This window comes from Notechis scutatus, chromosome 1, assembly GCF_049901735.1.
Source record: "Notechis scutatus isolate UNSWTSFEM ecotype Mainland chromosome 1, rNotScu1.2, whole genome shotgun sequence".
Taxonomy (NCBI): Eukaryota; Metazoa; Chordata; class Lepidosauria; order Squamata; family Elapidae; genus Notechis; species Notechis scutatus.
The window spans coordinates 324,663,397-324,682,433 of record NC_142009.1 but is presented as its reverse complement, the minus strand read 5'-3'; the positions used below and the strand labels follow the sequence as shown (position 1 = coordinate 324,682,433).

General features: G+C 41.3%; 1 protein-coding gene and 1 long non-coding RNA gene across 2 annotated transcripts; one reads left to right on the top strand and one right to left on the bottom strand.

Moving 5' to 3' along the window:
* Positions 1 to 4,795: 4,795 nt before the first annotated feature.
* Positions 4,796 to 5,625, bottom strand: LOC148133518 (uncharacterized). The gene is made up of 2 exons (XR_015747426.1): positions 5,320 to 5,625; positions 4,796 to 4,912 (listed from the first exon to the last, which is right to left on the bottom strand). It is a non-coding gene; the product is annotated as an uncharacterized LOC148133518 (long non-coding RNA).
* Positions 5,626 to 7,035: 1,410 nt separating this feature from the next.
* On the top strand, positions 7,036 to 17,466 carry LOC148133517 (uncharacterized). Its single transcript, XM_087952573.1, has 6 exons — positions 7,036 to 7,157; positions 7,433 to 7,507; positions 7,601 to 7,905; positions 11,948 to 12,044; positions 14,469 to 14,517; positions 16,402 to 17,466. The coding sequence occupies exons 3-6, from the start codon at positions 7,666 to 7,668 to the stop codon at positions 16,541 to 16,543; spliced, it is 528 nt and encodes a 175-aa protein (XP_087808699.1). The 5' UTR covers positions 7,036 to 7,157; positions 7,433 to 7,507; positions 7,601 to 7,665; the 3' UTR covers positions 16,544 to 17,466.
* The last annotated feature ends 1,571 nt before the right edge of the window (positions 17,467 to 19,037 follow it).

The following is a 19,037-nucleotide window of genomic DNA, read 5'->3' as shown; positions in this document are numbered from 1 at the left end:
GTTAGCCAAATTCCTAAGTATTTCACTTTCTTTGTCACTTGTATATGCATTATTTCTTCTAGTTCTATTTTCTGTTTTTCTGTTAGGTTTTTGGTCATTAATTTGGTGTTGTTGTTTTTTTGTTTATTTTAAGTCCAGCTACTGCTCCAAATTCTCTAATTCACTCATCAATTTTGGTCCCCTGTCTTTTGGTTCTTCAATGAAAGAAAATCATGTCGTCCGCAAATGCTTGCAATTTATATTCCTCTTTCTTAACTGTTAATCCCTTTATGTCTGAATTCCGCCTAATTCGTGTTAATAATGTCTCTAATGCTAATATGAAGAGCAGGGGAGAGAGTGGGCAACCCTGTCTCACTCCTTTTTCTATCTTTATTGGGCGGGTGCATTCCCCATTCACTATTATATTAGCTTGTTGTGTATCATATATAGTTGTTATGATATTTTCAAATTTGGTGCCCAAATTCAAATTATAAATTTTTTGAATTAAAAATTGCCAATTTAGATTGTCAAAAGCTTTCTCTGCGTCTAGGAACATAAGTGCTACTTGTTTCTCGGGGTGAGCTTCGTAAAATTCTAGTACGTCTAATACTATTCTTAAATTGTTCTTTATTTGCCTAGTTGGGAGAAATCCGTTTTGGTCTACATGTATATACAAATTTAAGATCCTTTTTAACCTGTTTGCTATAATAAGTGTGAATATTTTGTAATCAGTATTTAAAAGTGAAATCGGCCTGTAATTATTTTGGGATCTGTATCCTCCTTCGGGATCAGCGAGATCAACGCCCCCCTCCATGAGTCCGGCATCCTGGCTGCCAGTAAAACGTCATTAAAGACTTCCACCATAAGTGGTCCAATTTGATCTGCTATTGCTTTGTACAGCTCCCCTGGGATCCCGTCTGGGCCCGGGGTTTTATTATTTTTCTGGCTCTCTATTGCTGATTTCAATTCCGATTTAGTAATGTCTTTATTTAATAGTTCAGCCATTTCTTCCCCAATTGCCTTATCCTTTACTTCATCTAGATAATTCCTTATTCTATCTTCACTGACATCCTCTCTTTTGTATAAATCTTCAAAGTATTTATGAATGATTTCTTTTTTCTGTTCTATTTCCTGGTATGTATCTCCTTTGCTATCTATTAACTGGTATATCAATCTCTTCTCTTTCTTTTTTTTCCAATTTATAAGATAGCCATCTTCCTGGCTTGTTGGCATGTTCAAAATAGATTTGTCTGGTTAAGTTCAAATTCATAGTCATTTTCTCTTGATCAATTAAATTCAGTTTGTGTTTGGCTATACTTATCTGATTTTTGCAGTTTGGGTTCTTTTGGGTTATTTTGTAGAAGGGTTTCTAGCTCCTTAATTCTTTGTTGTAATTTGTTTTGTTGGGAATATTTTTCCTTGTTTCTCTTGGCGTTATAAAGAGATTGTTGTGCCTCTTATAACCGCCTTCATTGTATCCCAGACATTTTGTTTACGTGGTTTCTCCATTATCATTTTCTTTAATAAAAAAATTCAATTCCTCCTTTAATTTATTAATGTATTCTTTCTCTCTTATTAATTGAGTGTTTAAGGTCCATCTTTTCTTTGGTTTTACCCTGCCCTTCCATATTACCTGTATTGGATTATGGTCTGCCCATTCATTAGGCAAAATTTCCACTTCTTTTGTCTCGTTTGCTATTTCCCCACTCATCCATGCCATATCGATCCGTGTCCATGTTTGGTGGGGATTTGAATAAAATGTAAATTGTCTTTTTTCAGGATGTAATCTTCTCCATATATCTGTCAGATTTAGCTCTTTCATAATTTCCCTACAAATCTTGGGGAGCTCTCTCTTCCCCTTTTTATTCTTCCCGGCATTAATCTGGATTAATGATATTCCAATTCTTTTAGTAGTAATATATGCCCCAAATGGAGACCAAAAAGAGTTTTTTAAACACCTATATGGAAAATTGGTTGAATTGCAAAAAAGAAATATTTGCATAGTAGGGGACTTCAACTCCATTGCTGATTTCCAAAATGGTCTCTGCTTTTTTAAAATAAATCAAGATCTCCCAAGGAACTCGTAGTGACATCTCACAGAAACCGAGGGTACCTTGGAATCCAGGTTGAGAAACCCTGTTTTAATATCCAACTGAGCATCTTTTCCCAGGGTAAGTGTCAGATGGTGCTCCATTCAAAATCCAAGAAAGAAATACTTAAGACTCCATTAATTAGAGAAAAGGTATCTTTTACTGGAAGTCAAGTGGTAGCAACAAAAGAACCCTGAATCTGAGAAAATGAGCATGTAAATCACATATACAAAATGATGGCAACGTTCCCACCCCCAATAGTTCAATTGGCTCATCCAATTAAAAGTTGTGTACAGCATCATGTGGGCATCTCCAGGTGGTGATGAGGCCTCTGTCCGTTGACCTTGACATACAAGGGCTATCCACAAAATAGATTACGTTTTCGTCTGTAGCAAGAAGGGGCAGAGCTAGCGCAGCCATCTTTGGTCTGTGCATCTGCCGCTCAGTCTGCATCTAGTCGTGCTAGTGGGAGGTTCGTATCGTTGCCCGTTATTTCACAGCAAACGTTTGAAATGTGTGCTGCAATTGAAAATCCCGCGAGTTGTGAGGTGCGATCAGTGATAAGGTTTTTGTTGGCAAAAAACCATAAACCGATTGAAATTTTTCGGCAACTGTGTGAAGTGTACGGGGACAACATAATCACTGAAGGTGGAGTGCGCCAATGGTGCATTAAGTTTAAAAATGGCCGAACTAATGTTCATGATGAACAGCGGACTGCACCAAGCGACTACCACTTGTTTCCAAGGATGAAGACCTGGCTTGGAACACAGCGCTTTGACGACAACGCGGAACTGCGGGCGTGCGTGACTGACTGGCTCAAATCTCAGGCGGCTGAATTTTATGACAATGGAATTACAAAGCTTGTTCACCACTATGATAAGTGCCTCAATTTGTTTGGTGAATATGTTGAAAAGTAGTATTTAAGTGTCACTTTCAAGTGTATATAATAAATTTTGTTCCCTACACTTTGTTTTTTTTCTATCGCAAAACATAATCTATTTTGTGGATAGCCCTCGTATTTTGATAAAGAGTTGCGGCTGCACATACCATAGGATAGAAGCCTATGGCAAGAACCTTCTCCCCCAAACTTATAGTTCTGTTTTGTAACACTTCCAGCTCGCTCCCGTAACCATGTCCCCCTCCTCCCCCATTACTTATGACAGCCGAAAGATGCAAAGCAAAGGAAGAAAATCTTGAAGGCTGACATTAAGTTAATAAGCACCACCTGAAATTGACCTTAATTAATTGCACACTGAAGCCTTTACCTCCCAACCCACTCCAACACCTTAGGCCAGGGGTGTCAAATTCACATCGTCATGGCGGCGTCATGTGATGCTAAACCAGGTGTGGGCATGGCCAAGTGTGTGACACATCCAGCCCACGGGCCAGAAGTCTGACAGTCTTGCCCTAGGCCAACAGGTCCTGCTAGCAGGTTTTGTTCCCCAGTGTGTTCCCTATGGTGTGCTTGTTTACTCTCTTGTAATCCCTTCCTCTCCAGTGAATGTAAATACAAATAATGAATAGTGTGTCCTCCTTCCCCCTCCCCCATTTGTCCTCTTTTCCAATGAGCCACGTCGTGCTTTGCCTATTCAGATATCTGGTGGCCCTAGACAGATCTGCAGAGCATGTGCTCTGTCTCCAGAAAATAGGACAGGGAGGGACATTGCACCAGGCATTTTCAACATAGCCTCCCTGCCATGAGAACTTCCTAACCCTGGATCCAAGAATAGCATCTTTACTCCTGACATTTAGGAAATTGTTAAAACCTTTTGAAGAATATTTGGGCCATGAAAATAAGGGATGTACATGCTGGAGGTAAAGTATGGCATGGAATGGGTGTAATGCTGTTAACGATCATTTTGAGAGAGTTTGTACTGTATGTTATGAGCCATGGTGGCACAGTGGTTAGAATACAGTACTGCAGGCTACTTCTGCCTGACTGCTGGCTGCCTGCAATGTGGCAATTCAAATCTCACCAGGCTCCAGGTTGACTCAGCCTTCCATCCTTCCGAGGTGGGTAAAATGAGGACCCAGCTTGTTGGGGGCAATAGGTTGACTCTGTAAACCACTTAGAGTGGGCAGTAAAGGTCTGCAAAGTGTTATATAAGTCTAAGTGCTATTGCTATGTGCTATGTTATATAAGTCTAAGTGCTATGTCATTAGAATGAAATTTGAGATACATTATTGCATTTTAGAAAAAAAGAGTATCTATATTTATGGCTGACTAGATACCTCTTATAGACTTTTTTCATGAAGTAGAAAAAACGCACTTAAGATTTGTGGTTTTCAGGATTAGAGAAAAATGGGTAATAGAAAAAATAGCCTTTTCTGGAATCACAGAGTAAGACATACAGTAATATTGTAATTTTGTATTTGCTGCAAAGGAAATTGGGAGCTTTCATTCTATTCCTTTACCCCTTTTCTGCACTTTTTCTTTTAATTATTATGTGTTATTTTATATTCTTAGTAAGACTTTAAAATATTTTAAAAGGTGCACAATTGGGTGGAGGCTGCTTAGATTTGTACCAATTGAAATATCACACCAGCCTATGTAATATACAGAGTAAACTCTTGCCATTGTGAATCATTATTTATTTTATTTATTTATTGAATTTATATTGCCGCCTATTTGCCCATGGCGACTCGAGGTAGCTTACAGAATATAAAACCACATTTAAAACAATAAAAACTAAAAAAAAGAATGAAATAAATTAATATCACAGAAATAATCGCATGAGCCATTTAATAGACTGCATCCCATCCATTATGGTATCCTCTGCTGTGTGAATCCAATTGTGTTTTGTACAGTAAGCCATAGTTTTGTCACTATGCTTGAACTCGGTCTGCAAAAAAGAAATGTAGGAGAAAGAATCTGAGGGGAAATATAAACCATGGGAAATGGTTAATGTGAGAAATGAAGCTCACACTTGAATTGTTGGAAATAACAAAGTGTTTTATTAGAACTTCTGCAAAAACTGATGGATCTCCAAGCATGCAAGCGAGACCACACCGGTTACAGATGTCAGCATATTTTATACATTCCTAACCTATCTCTGGCCGCTTGTCCACCTTCTCAGGCGCAGTTGATAGGCCCAGGTCAGTCACATGCTAACAGTCCGCCTATCACACCTAAATGTTTAAAATAAACTTATTTGGCCTTTGCTGTCACCAAAACTTGCTAAGCCCTCAGCCCCTTCATTTCTTTGGTATTCCCTTATCACGTTTCTTGTTTATCTGTACAATGCAGTACCTGGTACATATCTCAAAGCCAGAAGCTTTGCGTGTCATTGCCTGGCAGAGTTCATGATTTGGACCGTGGTGGTGCAGTGGTTAAAATGCAGTACTGACTCGGTACTGTTGGAAGAAATACCCTTCTGGGTTCAGTTCCAAGTGAGGAAAAAGACACTGGATTCATGGAAGTTGCTTCGAAGGAAGGTTTAATGGTGGACAGGGCCACATGCCTTGAAACTCCTGGGTGAAAAGGGAAGAGATGCTGAAAATCCCTTGGCTTTATACCCTCTGTTGGGCCCCACCTTAGTGTTTCCTGTTCCTGTGTAAGAAATGTACCCCATTGGCTGTCAGACTCCCAAGGGTGGGGTGGGGGTCTTAGCTAACTTTGTAGACTTTGTCTGGATCACATGGCTTCACCTGAGTGCTGGCAGATGCAGTCTTCCCACGTGCCTTGTGTGGTGAGATGGGTAATCCTATCATTTCCTGAAGGCCATATCTTAATCCCATCACCATGGAGCTGAGGGGGGGGGGCAGGGAGCTGCAGGAAGCTGCTTTGTCTTTAAAACACGTTTCTCTTTTTCTCATCCAGGGAAATATAATATTCTGCCTTTTTAATATTTCCTAGAATATTTCATTCTTCTAGGGGAGGGGTGGGTGCTAATTTTCTACAGTACTCAGGTTGACTCAGACTTCCATCTTTCCGAAGTGGGTAAAATGAGGACCCAGATTGTTGGGGGCAATAGGTTGACACTGTAAACTGCTCAGAGAGGGCCCTAGAGCAGGGGTGTGTCCAACCTTGGCAACTTTAAGACTTGTGGACTTCAGTTTATACCTACAGTATATCTATTGTCTTGTAAGCAATTGACAAATCAAATCAAATCAATAAATAAAAATTCCCCAGCCAGCCAAGTTTGCTATTGGGCAAACATGGCAGTGCTTCAGATATTCAGCAGCGTGGCTTTAAAACACTAACTCTAGGTAGCTTGAACAAAGAATACACCTTATATAAATTGTAAAATATGTCATTCATAAGCTTTATGCTGGTCTATATTAAGGAAAATTACAACTTATTATATTGTAATTCACATTAGAAAGGGAAAAGAAAGGCTTTCCTTTGGCTGTGTATTCCCAGACTCACAAAATACACAACCTCACCTTACTATCTTTAATTGTACAGTATGAATTTAGCATACTGCCGGTTCACAAACCCCACCGTTCTGGAACAGCGTGGAATAAGCCAAGGACTGCAGCTTAGTCCAGCGTTTCCCTCACCTGGATAAATTATCCCAAATTGTCTAGAACAGGAGAACAGCTGGATGGGGAATTCTGGGAGTTGAAGTCCTCCAGGCTTAAAGTTGCTAAGGTTGGAGACCCCGTCTAGAAAGTGTTTTTTTTTTCCCCTTTAGGGAACAACACCCAGCCCATTACCCAATCACAACAGCGACTTCCCGAGAAGCGGTTCTGGATAACGAAGGAAAAACTTCCGAAAGTCCCACCCTAGCCAGATCTCAGCCGCTGAAAGGCAAGCCGGCTTGACAACCGGAGTACACCCGCACAGACCAATAGGAGGCGAGGAAGGGACGCGGGAGGCGGACCCCTGACCAAAGCTTCGGCAGAACTTCATTTCCCAGAAGCGATTGCGGGCGGCTCCAATCCATCTCAATCTCTCTGAGCTCAGGCTCAGGTACAAGGTGGGCGGGAGAGCCAGGAGTGGTTGCAGCTGCGGGCGCTTAAATTGGCAGGAGCGCCTCTCCGCTGCGCTAGGTTGGGCTTTTTGTGTGTCTCCGCCGAGGAGGAGGAGGAGAAGGTTCTGGGGGCGCGGAAACCCGGGGTTCTGGGAAGGGAACGGCAAGCAAGGTCCACTTCTACAGGCGCGCCCCGGGAAGCCTTTTGCGCCCACGAGCCGCCCTTCTCCTGCTCTTTGCGGACCATCTCAGAGGCTGAGAGCTGTTTTTTGGGGGGGGCGGGTCCTGTCGCCGCTTGCCACCCCTATAAAGCAGGATTTTCAATTGACCGTGCTTGGGGCTTTTTTTTTTTGGTCGTAATTCTACCAAACCTGCCAATATTGCAGAGGGGGGAGGGAGGGTTCCTGGGGTCAAGGTGTAACCTGCCTTATCTCTCTTGCCTCTCAGAAGACAGAAATAAAACCCAACCGGGATGGAAAGGCGGAATAGCCTCACGGTGCCCTTTTGAGCCCAAGCCTCAAGGTCTGCTGTTTGGATGACCTCCCCACCCCCTCAAAAAACAAACAAACCCTAGTGCTTTTTAATCTGGTTTTTTTCCCCCCCTCTTGACCGAAGGGTTCCGTTCCAGTCCCGCGGTGGGCGAAGGGGCACCCGCCGGGGATCGGCCACCCACACCAGCCATGGCCACGGAGGAAGGAGGAGGCCAGCCCGGATTCCGCTGGGATAATTGGAAGGCGTGGGCCGCTTTTGCCACAGCCGAGTTTGCGATCATCCTCATTTTAGCGGCCGGACTAGCTCACTTGGCATTTCAACAAGAAGGGGAGGACTGGCCGGATGGAGGCGTGTTGTCCCCCTTGCAGAGAGCGAACCAAACCATCCAAGTGACCGCAAAGCGCTGGGAATCTTGTCGAAACCACACGGTAGGAGCGGATTGCTATTGAACCGGGTGTGAGTCGGGGGAGGGAGCGGATCCCGGGCGTCTGCAGCCCAAAAGGAACATTGGATTTAAGAAAGCGAATTGCACTCCCATTATGTCTATTCTTTGTACCATAAGCCAGGATTCAGTTTCTTTTTCCAAAACTCCTCCTGAGGTCATGATACGCCCAGCTAATTAACTTGCACCTCTGAATGAATACAGCTGTCACCACTTATCCTCAAGGTCGGAAAGTTTGGTCTCTCGGTTTTAAAAGTGTTTTTCTTTACACGGTTACTCAGAAGTATTTCTTTACACAGTTACTCAGAAGTAAACCTTGTTAAGGTTACTGGGGGCTGGGGGGCTCTTACTCTCGACAAAGCATGCAAAGCAATCTAGTTTTTCGGCTGATAAGGACTTTTGTGGGAAAGTTAGAATGCGGCTTTCCTTGCTTGTTAGCTTTTTAAATGAGATGGGAAGCAACTGAAATGCATCTTTGATCAGGTGCCATCTAACCACGAATTATTTTGCCACTGGGAATGTTTCCCAAACATTTTAAAAATTGGAAATTGTGGAAACCCTGACAACTGTTGCCTACAGTTGCTACATGGCTACAGTGGTCGGTTTGGACAATAAACATGCTGAATCCTGATTCTCTACTTGAACTGGATCATTTTTATGTATCAAACACCAGAGGGAGGCAGAACAGCATCTCCAGGAATGGCTTCCTTTAGTTTCTATTTCCCAGGAAAACTCCAGAGTTGGAGGTGGGCAGAGGAATGAATGACGTGTGTTCCTTCCGACAACAATAAAGTATTAGGAAGTATTGGGAATCACTGAGAGGATGTTAGCTATTGCTTGCAATACTTTGAACTTTGAAATCCCAAACTCCAATTATCTTCGAAGACATTTTCATAGACACAAAACCAAGAGCAAAGTCCACAACTTTTCTTCCTATGATCTTATAATCCTGCAAAATTCTTTAAAACTGAGTTTTCGTGTACTTTGCCTCTATCAAATCCCTAAAACCAACATCCAAACCTCTAAATCCAAACAATTCAAAACTTTTTAAAAATCTTAACCAAAATAGTTGAAATTTGGACAGGGATTAGGGCACTAAGGCAAAACAGAAAAACTGTGACGTTTTGTTATCTTGATGATAATAGCTTATATTTCAGGAACACTGTTTTCCCGGCTTTGATTAACTCAGCTAAGCAAATTTGGGTGGGGGAGACAGAGGCAGAAGAGGGCCTTGCGATTTAGCAGTACAAAGTGGTGGTGGATAATGGAATATGTAGTTTCTATGAGGAAAAATGAAATAGAAATGTTTCATCTTGCGAAGACTGGAAAAGGGAGGTAAGTTAAAATAGTGTAACCGTGTAGTTTCCATTGGTTCTACAGAGAGCCCTGGATAAGAGTCAGGAGTACCAGCACATGGGGAGGAAATAGGAAACTTACAGGTCCATGTGTAGCTGGATTGTGAAGATGTAGAGACAATCATGATGGTTTTGCCTTTCACTGAACAGGGATATTTATATCCCATCTTTATTTTTCAATTCAAAATTGAAAATTCAATTCAAGTTGGCAAAAATACTCTCCTCTTTCTCCCCTTTTCCCCTTTTCAGCAACTCTGTGGGATAGTTGGGCTAAGAGAGTGACTGGGCCAAGGTCACCCAATTGGCTTTCATAGTTAAGGCGAGACCAGAACTCATAGTCTTCTGATGATTGGCCCAAAGTTACCCAGCTGGCTTTTATGTTTAAGGCAGGATTAGAACTCTCAGTCTCCTGGTTGCATTAATCACTAGCCAAACCTGGTTTCTTAGAGTTAGAAACTGACAATTTTGGTAGGAAGGAGATAAACTGAGAACAAGTTAATTGCAGGTTCCTATTTAACTTTTGCAGAGAGACAGTAAAACTTCTAACTTTACTATGATCAGAGACCTAATAATTTATGACTGTTTTCTTTTAATTTTGTTTCCCTACAAAACCCACCCTGAGAGGAGATGTGCTTTACAAGAAATGTATAAAAGGAACTCACATTGAAGGGTGGGGGAGGCGCCATGCTTATTTTGGACGCTTCCCAAGCATGCAGAATAACATTTTAAAATGATATCTACATCTGGTGTAACAAAACCCCAGTATTCCTGGAACAACTGTCTCATTCAGTAGCTCAGGTAAAGGCTGTGTTGCCTAGTGGGTAATTTGGAAAAAAGGGGCAGGGATGTCAATGGCTTATCCCCCTCCCCCACCCCAAATCAAACTGTCCACTTAGGTACCAACACTGACAATCAATTTCACATGCTGTTGTGCAAATGGAATAGACAACAGGTGGAAAGCATAGGCAGTTAGCAAGACATCCCCAATAAAGGAGTGGTTCTGTAGGTGGTGACCACAGACCACTTCTCAGTTCCTATGCTTTCTGGCTGATGGTTTGGTCACTTTTGAATGCTGGTGGTGCTTTCACTGCTTCCCATCGGTGGTAGCATGAGACGGAGTCTACAACCCACACAAGTGGCTCAGGTAGTGCAGCTCATCCAGGATGGCACATCAATGTGAGCTGTGGCAAGAAGGATTCCTGTGTCTGTCAGCGTAGTGTCCAGAGCATGGAGGTACTGCCAGGAGACAGGTCAGTACATCAGGAGATGAGGCCGTAGGAGGGCAACAACCCAGTATCAGGACCGCTACCTCTGCCTTTGTGCAAGGAGGGACAGGAGGAGCACTGCCAGAGCCCTGCAAAATGACCTCCAGCGGGCCACAAATGTGCATGTGGCTGCTCAAAACGGTCAGAAACAGACTCCATGAGGGTAGTATGAGGGCCCAATGTCCACGGTGGGGGTTGTGCTTATAGCCCAACACCATGCAGGACACTTGGCATTTGCCAGAGAACACCAAGATTGGCAAATTCGCCACTGGTGCCCTGTGCTCTTCACAGATGAAAGCAGGTTCACACTGAGCACATGTGACAGATGTGACAGGGTCTGGAGACGTCATGGAGAACGTTCTGCTGCCTGCAACATCCTCCAGCATGACCGGTTTGGCAGTGGGTCAGTAATGGTGTGGGGTGGCATTTCTTTAGGGGTCCGCACAGCCCTCCATGTGCTCGCCAGAGGTAGCCTGACTGCCATTAGGTACCGAGATGAGATCCTCAGACCCCTTGTGAGACCATATGCTGCTAGCCCTAGGTTCCTCCTAATGCACAACAATGCTAGACCTCATGTGGCTGGAGTGTGTCAGTAGTTCCTGCAAGATGAAGGCATTGATGCTATGGACTGGCCCACCCGTTCCCCAGACCTGAATCTAATTGAGCACATCTGGGACATCATGTCTCGCTCCATCCACCAATGCCACCTTGCACCACAGGCTGTCAAGGAGTTGGGGGATGCTTTAGTCCAGGTGTGGGAAGAGATCCCTCAGGAGACCATCCGCCACCTCATCAGGAGCATGCCCAGGCATTGTAGGGAGGTCATACAGGCATGTGGAGGCCACACACACTATTGAGCCTCATTTTGTCTTGTTTTAAGGACATTACAACAAAGTTGGATCAGCCTGTAGTGTTTTTTTCCACTTTAATTTTGAGTGTAACTCCAAATCCAGACCTCCATGGGTTGCTAAATTTGATATCCATTGATAATTTTTGTGTGATTTTGTTGTCAGCACATTCAACTATGTAATGAACAACGTATTTAATAAGAATATTTCATTCATTCAGATCTAGGTTGTGTTATTTTTGTGTTCCCTTTATTTTTTTGAGCAGTATATATATACTGATGTTGATCTTGGAGTGCTGGGTTTTGCTTTTGTTTTGTAATAGACTGTGAAGTTCAATAAAATTCTTTCAGTTTTTGTATAGAACCCAGCCCTGATCTGGGCATAAGGGCCACTAAAGTGGCATATAGAATTTGGTCAAAATCTCTGTGATTCATGGTTGCACTCAACACAGATGTAGAAAACATCCTCCTTAGTAGATCATCTTTGAAGCTTGCTTGTAAGAGGCAGGCTGGTCTCTGATTGTGTGTTTTTATTTCTTTTTCCTCCTCTGTCTGCTACAGAGAACGCTAGAAGCAAATGCATCCAACCTGACCTCCCAGGTGACTGAGCTAAACAATCGCTTGCGTCTGAAAGAATTAGAAAATAAAGTTCTAGAAGGTGAGAAGAGCTGGGTGGGGGGTTGTTTTCATACTTCCCAACTCAATGCAATGGTGGAATGAAATTACAAATAGGGAGTCCTTGACTTAGGACTGTAACTGTGCCCTGAATTACAGTTGTAAGTTTTGCTTGTCATTAAGCAGGTCATCATTTGACCTACCTGATTTTACCACATTTTTTGCAGAGGTCATTAAAAGAATGCCACCAGCATTAATCAGATGCCACAGTCATTAAGCAAATCCTTTGTCCTCAATAGGTGGGGTTTTTTTTTACTGCAAATTAGGAGTAAACCAGTTTCCAGCCAAAAAATAATAATAAATCTTAAATTACAGTCAGATAACTGCAGGGTGCTGCAAATGGCCATAAATGTGAGCCGGTTGCCAAGTATTCAAGTATGATCACAAGACAGCGGGGTGATATGAATCTGGGTCATAAGTTTCTTTTTTGGGGTCAGTCATAACTTCAAATGGTTGCTAAGAGACTGGTTGTACAGGTGATCAAGGTCTTTGCCCATCAATATGATTGCTCTGCCAAACTGAGTAGAACTGAACCAAATTTGGAAAGTAGGAAGGAACTGGCAGAAGAAAGTTTGTGTTAGAAAATAGGTTTGGATCCAGCCAGGGGCTTTTGAGTGGGTGGGATGCCCCAATACATCGCTATGAAAGTAGAAGGGAATGGTAGCTTAGGAGTCTCCAAACTTGTCAAATTGACAAGCATGGTTGACTGAGGAATTCTGGGAGTTAAAGTCCACAAGTCACAAGTCTTGAGAAGTTGGAGATATCCTGTGTACTATTCCAGTCTTAAATCTCTCTCTCTTCTGGTCACATGACCCAGAACAGAGCTATTGGAGAGAATTCCAAAAAGTTTCTGCATCTTTACTACTTCTTTTTTATAAGAAGAAAAAACTCCCTGTTGATAAGAATGGAGGTTTTTAAGAAGAGATTGGACAGCCATTTGTCTGGAATGATATAGGGCCGTGACAGCGAACCTATGACATGCGTGTCGGAAATGGCACGCAGAGCCATTTCTGCCAGCATGCGAGCTGTCACCCAGAACAGATCCACTACACGTTTGTGCACGCCTCCCACCAGCCAGCTGATTGTCGATATTATAGGCTCTCCTGCTTGAGTAGGCAGTTGGACTAGAACTGGGTATGTCTAGTCTAATGAAAAGGACTAGGGGAGACATGAGAGGAGTGTTCCAATATCTCAGGGGCTGCCACAAAGAAGAGGGAGTCAAGCTATTCTCCAAAGCTCCTGAGGGCAGGACAAGAAGCAATGGGTGGAAACTAATCAAGGAGAGAAGCAACTTAGAACTAAGGAGAAATTTCCTGACAGAACAATTAATCAGTGGAACAACTTGCCTCCAGAAGTTGTGAATGCTCCAACGCTGGAAGTTTTTAAAAAGATGTTGGATAACCATTTGTCTGAAGTGGTGTAGGGTTTCCTGCCTAATCGGGGTTGGACCAGAAGATCTCCAAGGTCCCTTCCAACTCTGGTATTCTATATTTTGTACTATGAGAAAAAAAATTGATTTCAGCTTCTGAATGCTATCCTGTTCCTTATGGTCCAGATGTTTGGACTGAAACATTGTGATTCCACTAGATTCCATTTTGTAAGACTGCAAATTTGAATTGGTCAATAGTTTAAGCATATGCTAACAAGATGCTCAAGATAATGGGGGAAATCTTTTTAATTGAAATATTGATATCACTTGCTCACTTAAAATGCAGGATAGTAGGTGTGCCGTGCAAACAGACATTTCCATTCTTCCCACAGAAAGCCTCTTTTTCAGGATGATGCATGCAATTGCTAAAACAAGGATTAGAAGATGGGGAGGGACAGATTTGATTGAATCTTTTCTGGGATGGTAGCGGGGAAAAAATTGATATGTGGTCAATTGATTTGGGGCTTCTTATCTAGCTTAGTTTCTGCCTGGAAACCACTTTTGGACATTTTGCTTGAAACCTTAAGAAATGAAACTTTTATTTGTTTATTAAATTTATACGAGACAACTCTGGACTGGTCTGATTTGGAGACTTGGCGATTAGAACTTTGTATGATTATAGAAATACTGCTTTATATTTGAATCTAATTAATCACTAATTAATAGTAGGAAATCAATAGAACTTCATAATAAAAATACTGTTTTATGTTTAAATCTGTCCTGAAGAAAGTTGGAAGTTATTTTTTTATTTCCTGATCTGTTTTCCCTCTTCTCAACTCCTAATTTTGTTATTTTTCTGATATTTTCTTTCTTTAATTCCCTTTTTGTTTCTTTATATTTTATCTTTTGTTGAAATTTTTTTTTAATTGCTTAGTAGGTTATGGTAGCTCTTCTTTTTTTACAGTAGCTCTTATTACAGTAACTATAATAGTATATAATAGCTCTTTATAGCAGCTTTTTTCTCCCTCTGTCTGGCAGATGAACTTGCACTCTTGAAAAGTTGGACTCAGAAGCTTCAGGATTTAATGTAAGTAAATTTTGCATCTACAGATAGTCCTCAACTTACAACCATTCACTTAGTGACTCTTTGGAGTTACAATGGCCCTGAACAAAGTGACCAGGTTTCATACTTACGACAAGCAACATCCCCATAGTCACATGATCAAAATTTGGACACTTGGCAATTGACTCATATTTATGACTGTTTCAGTGTCCCGTGATCTTAAGGTCAACAAAAAAAAAAAGCCCATGGGGAAAGGGAGAAAATAAAAAAAAAAACCCCCCAAAAAAACAAAAAAAAAAAAAAAAAAAAAAAAAACCACCCCCCCCCCCCCCACCCCCCCACCCCCCCCCCCCCCCCCCCCCCAAAAAACCAAAACCCCCCCAAAACCCCCCCCCACCCCCCCCCCCGAAAAAAACAAACCAACCCACAAAAAAAAAAAAAAAAAAAAAAACCACAAAAAAAAAAAAAAAAAAACCCCCCCCCCCCCCCCCCCCCCCCCCCCCCCCCCCCCCCCCCCCCCCCCCCCCCCCCCCAAAAAAAACCCCCCCCAAAAAAAAAAAACAAAACCCATTCCCCCCAAAAACAAAAAAAAAAAAAAAAAAAAAAAAAAAAAAAAAAAAAAAAAAAAAAAAAAAAAAAAAAAAAAAAAAAAAAAAACCACCAAAAAAAAAAAAAAAAAAAAAAAAAAAAAAAAAAAAACAAAAAAACCCAAAACTGTACAGAGGGTGATAAACACAGCTCAAAAGATCATTGGTTGCCCTCTGCCCTCCCTGGAAGACTTAGCCAGGTCCCGCTGCCAAAACAGAATCAGGGCCATCATAGAAGACCCCTCACACCCTGGCAATTATCTTTTTGACCTGCTGCCGTCTGGACAGCGCTTTAGGTCAATAAAATCCCACACCACTAGACTAACAAATAGTTTCTTTCCCTGGGCCATCCAAACCGCAAATAAATACAAAGTCACTACCTTATTATGTGAAAAGATGTGAAATCGCAATACCTCATTCAGAGGTATAATAACAATTTACAGTACAATCCATCTCTTGTGTATTACACTCAGCAAAGCGTCACGGTCAGTGTTGGATGTATATTTTGTGTATATTTGTAGATATTGTACTCTCAAATTGCAAATGGAGATGTGGGTACTCTATTTTTCTTATCTCCATTTTTAAGTGCTCTGGTTTTATTGTATTGCGAACAGTTGCTGGGGTGCATCTATAGTTTCATTGTACTTGTACAATGACAATAAAGTTCTTCTCTTCTCTCAAATTGTCTGTTAACAACTGTCTTGGTTAGCAAGTAGAAATTTTAGGCTCCATTGTGGTCATAAGTCTACCTATAATTTATGGATAATATGACGATTGGGGGTGGGGGTAGGATTCTGTTTTGAATGTAAAGATCCAACTTAAGATTTAATCAGCATTGTACTGTCTGAGTTATGTTCTGCAATTAAGGTGAGATGTGTGGCAAACAAATAAATTTATTAACTAATTCATTTAATTTAATGCATATACTGTAACTACTGAACTGAAAAATGGCCCTCACATATATTTATTATTAAATTAATTATTTATTAAATTTATATACCACACATTTCACTACCCAGAGCAGCTTTGGATACTTTACAAATATTTACCTAATCAATATCCAGATCAACAAAATAATAAAGGTGAGGAGGACTATTCTATAAATCAGGTTAGCTTTTCAGGAGCATCTGTGGGCAATGTCAAAGAAGTCCCTCTCCCCTTTTCCACACACTGTGGAGCTTCAGTTGTATGGATGCAATCTTAAACTTTTTTGAACCCTTTCCCCCATACAAGGATGCCCTGTATCCTTTCATTTACTCAGCCCAAACTCTTCTCCATAGACTTGCTTGACTGACTTTCTGTTTTTTTGTCTTTCTTATAGTAATCGCCAAAAGGAAGTGATTGCCCATTTGCAGGAGCAGCAATTGTTGATACCCGACTCTGTTGATTCCCGTCAACAAATCTATCTCCATATTGGCCTAGTCTCCATGTTGATCGCCACTATTGTCACTCTTCAGGTTTAAGAAGCACAGGTGGACGTTACATGGCACAATGTGAAAACAACCAATGCTTTTCATATCAGCGGCCTCCTTGGTGCAGTCTGATGCCATATCTATCATATCATCTGGGGGATAAGAGTGTTAACATTATTTAGAATAATGGTTCTCAACCTTGGCCACTTGAAGAGGTGTGGACTTCAACTCCCAGAATTCCCCAGCCAGCCATGTGATCATGCTGGCTGAGGAATTCTGGGAGTTAAAGTCCACACTTCTTCAAGTGGCCAAGATTGAGAAACACTGATCTAGAATACAGTGGTGTCTGCAGCATGTGGTTAAAAAAATAAGCATGGTGGCCAGAGTCACAAATCCACTTCATGTATTTGCAATACCATCTGGCCACCATTTTGATTTTTTTTTTTTAACCACACCTTGCAGACATCCCTGCTATATAATCAAAATTTGGAGCAAGTCCTTGATAAGAATTTTTAAGGACTATCCAGAAATGTACCTTTTTTAACCCAACAATGTGATTCCTCCCCTATAACCCTCCCCAAATCTTCAGCCATGCTTAAAGTATTATTTTATTTCTCCTGAAATTAAGGAAAGGCAATAAGTATTTTCATAATACTTTATTCATGTTAAAAGTGTCTGCCCAGAATTAGGAAAGAAAGGGATGAAACAGATGTGATTTCTGTCAGCTTTGAGATTTGAATTCCACTATATTCACTTTCTGCCTTACTTTTGATTTTTTAAAAAATATTAAAGTTTGTATGCAGCTTTATGTGCATGTCATTGTAACATGCATAATTTTGCCTGATCTGCAGAGCTTGCACCTTAATTGTACTTTTATGTTATTTTAACCCTCTTGTGCACTTTGACATTTACTTTGCCTTTTGGATTGTTTTGTATCAAGCGGGTAAGAAATTTAAATAAAACAAACAAATGTGTTCAGTGCCTTCTTGGAGAGAAGTGTATTGCAAGTTTAAGGTTTGTGCAAACATAAAAAGAGAATGGTGTTTTCAGATAGCTAAAAGCTTTGGAAAATGCAAAACTAAGATGGTTCCCTGAAAGTTGCAAGCCAAATGTGTGCCTTAAATTGTGGGACAGGCATTCTAGAAAATGCAGCTTTTCCCAAAATCAGGTAGTCCAAAAGAAAGAGAGTTTCCATGGGTCTATTTGCCATGGTCAGCTCACTATAGCCAACTCACCACGGCCAATTTGCCACAGGACAATTCACTGTGAGACAAGAGTTACACTAATATCAAAGAAATGGTGGAACAGAATTGTTAAAGAATGCAAAAGGAGGGATTGAATTAAATGTGAATGACAAAAATTAAAATATTTATTTATTTTGAATAATTAAATTTTATTGTTAAATTGTCCTGTGGCTGGTAAGCTGGGTGAGGAATTCTGGGAGTTGAAGTCTCTACAAGTTTAACGTTGCCAAGGTTGGAGGTACCCCTGTTCTAAATAATGATGCCCCAAACTGGTCCATCAGGTTTTCAGTGAGGTACATATCACTGCTATCATTGAGACCATCCATCTTGTTAGTCCTCCACTTCTCTTTCCTTCCACTTTTCCCAGCATCACGGATGTCTCCAGAAAACACAGTCATACTTCAGTTACAGCTGTCTTCAAGTTACAACCATTAGTTTAGTGACCATTCAAAGTTACAACAGCATTGAAAAAAGTAACTTATGACTGGCTTTTACACTTACAACAGCATAGCCATTGTCATGTGTCTGCATAGTTCAATTAACAACTGCAGTGTTATTTGCAAATAAAAGGTTACCCAGAAGCAGATTCCAAAATGGGCACACTACTGCTTAGAGTACACACCCTGCCTTTTATGCAATTTTGAAAAGCGTACATTGCCATGAACCAATCATGGAAGCATATACATTGATATAAGCTAATCGTAAGCAACATCATGCTTATATTTTCAGAATTTGACTTGCAACCGGCCACTTAACGAGTGTTGGATTACAACAGACCTGAAAAAAGGTACTAAAGACCCAGATTTGAAGTTACAAAGGCACTGAAAAAAGTTACTTATGACCGTTTTTCACATTCACGACCATCCCCATGGTCATACAATCAAAATCCATATGCTTGGAAACTGGTTCATATTTATGACCATTGCAGTGTCTTGAGGTCATGTCATCACGTTGTGACCTCCTGACAAGCAAGGGTCACTGCAAACGTCATAAACACATATGATCCAGTTGCCAAGACGCTGCTTTCGTGCCTAAGACGGTGCTAGAACTCACAGTCTCCTGGGAATTGGTCCAAAGTCACCCAGCCAGCTTTCATGCATAAGGTCAGACTAGAACTCTCAATCCAAGTATCCTGGTGTCTAAGCCAGTACTTTAACCACTGTACCAAACTGGCTGTCAAAAGGATGTTTACCATCACTTTTGCCAGTTAGGAAAGAGGTTGGCAACATTAGGGCTGGTACACAAGTTCAAAAGCATGACTCCTAGGTTTAGGGTCTAAAATTGGCCAAAACAAAACAAAG